Below are 627 nucleotides of genomic sequence, written 5' to 3' on the forward strand. Positions count from 1 at the left end.
TAGGAAATTAAAAAATCTTACCAAATTAATACTTATTGATATAAAAAGATAACAAAGCTTGTGTTTTTCAACTAATCTTGTAAATTAATTTTTTAAGTAAAAATTTAATTGCAGCCATTTGATACAAACAACCGAAACTTTATAAATAATTATATTCTCTTTGCTGAAGAGAAGAAGATAAATGATATATGTATTTATAAAATCCTGTTCTAAAAGATTTTCTCAGGGTACAAAAAAAAATAATATACTTTTTAACAGGTCAAGAGTATAATTTTAACAAATTGACAGAAGAAGAAGTGAATTCACTTGGCTTGCCCTATGATTATGACTCCATAATGCATTATGCAAAGAACACCTTTTCGAAAGGCACTTATTTGGACACAATTCTACCTATGGAAACTCATGGAAAAAAGAGACCTGAGATCGGACAAAGAATCAGACTGAGCGAGGGCGACATCGCACAAACAAATTTGTTATATAAATGTTACAGTAAGAATTTCAATATCTAATATCTAATATCTTTATTTCTGCTAGAATTTTGTTATAAAAGGCTTAATAAATTATAATCTCTTTAAGAGAATTTATAGTCCAATGTCTCTTTACATAGATGGTGTATATATATATATA

General features: G+C 27.0%; 1 protein-coding gene across 1 annotated transcript in view; it reads left to right on the forward strand.

Annotated features, from left to right (window-relative positions):
- LOC115240904 (tolloid-like protein 2) overlaps positions 1–627 on the forward strand; it is a 20,826-nt gene that overhangs the window by 16,143 nt on the left and 4,056 nt on the right. The window contains exon 7 of the mRNA XM_029816333.1: positions 259–489. Coding sequence (XP_029672193.1) covers positions 259–489 — 231 coding nt within the window. The remainder of the gene's footprint in view (positions 1–258; positions 490–627) is intronic.

The sequence above is a fragment of the Formica exsecta genome, unplaced genomic scaffold (genome assembly GCF_003651465.1).
Source record: "Formica exsecta isolate Colony F162 unplaced genomic scaffold, ASM365146v1 scaffold458, whole genome shotgun sequence".
NCBI lineage: Eukaryota > Metazoa > Arthropoda > Insecta > Hymenoptera > Formicidae > Formica > Formica exsecta.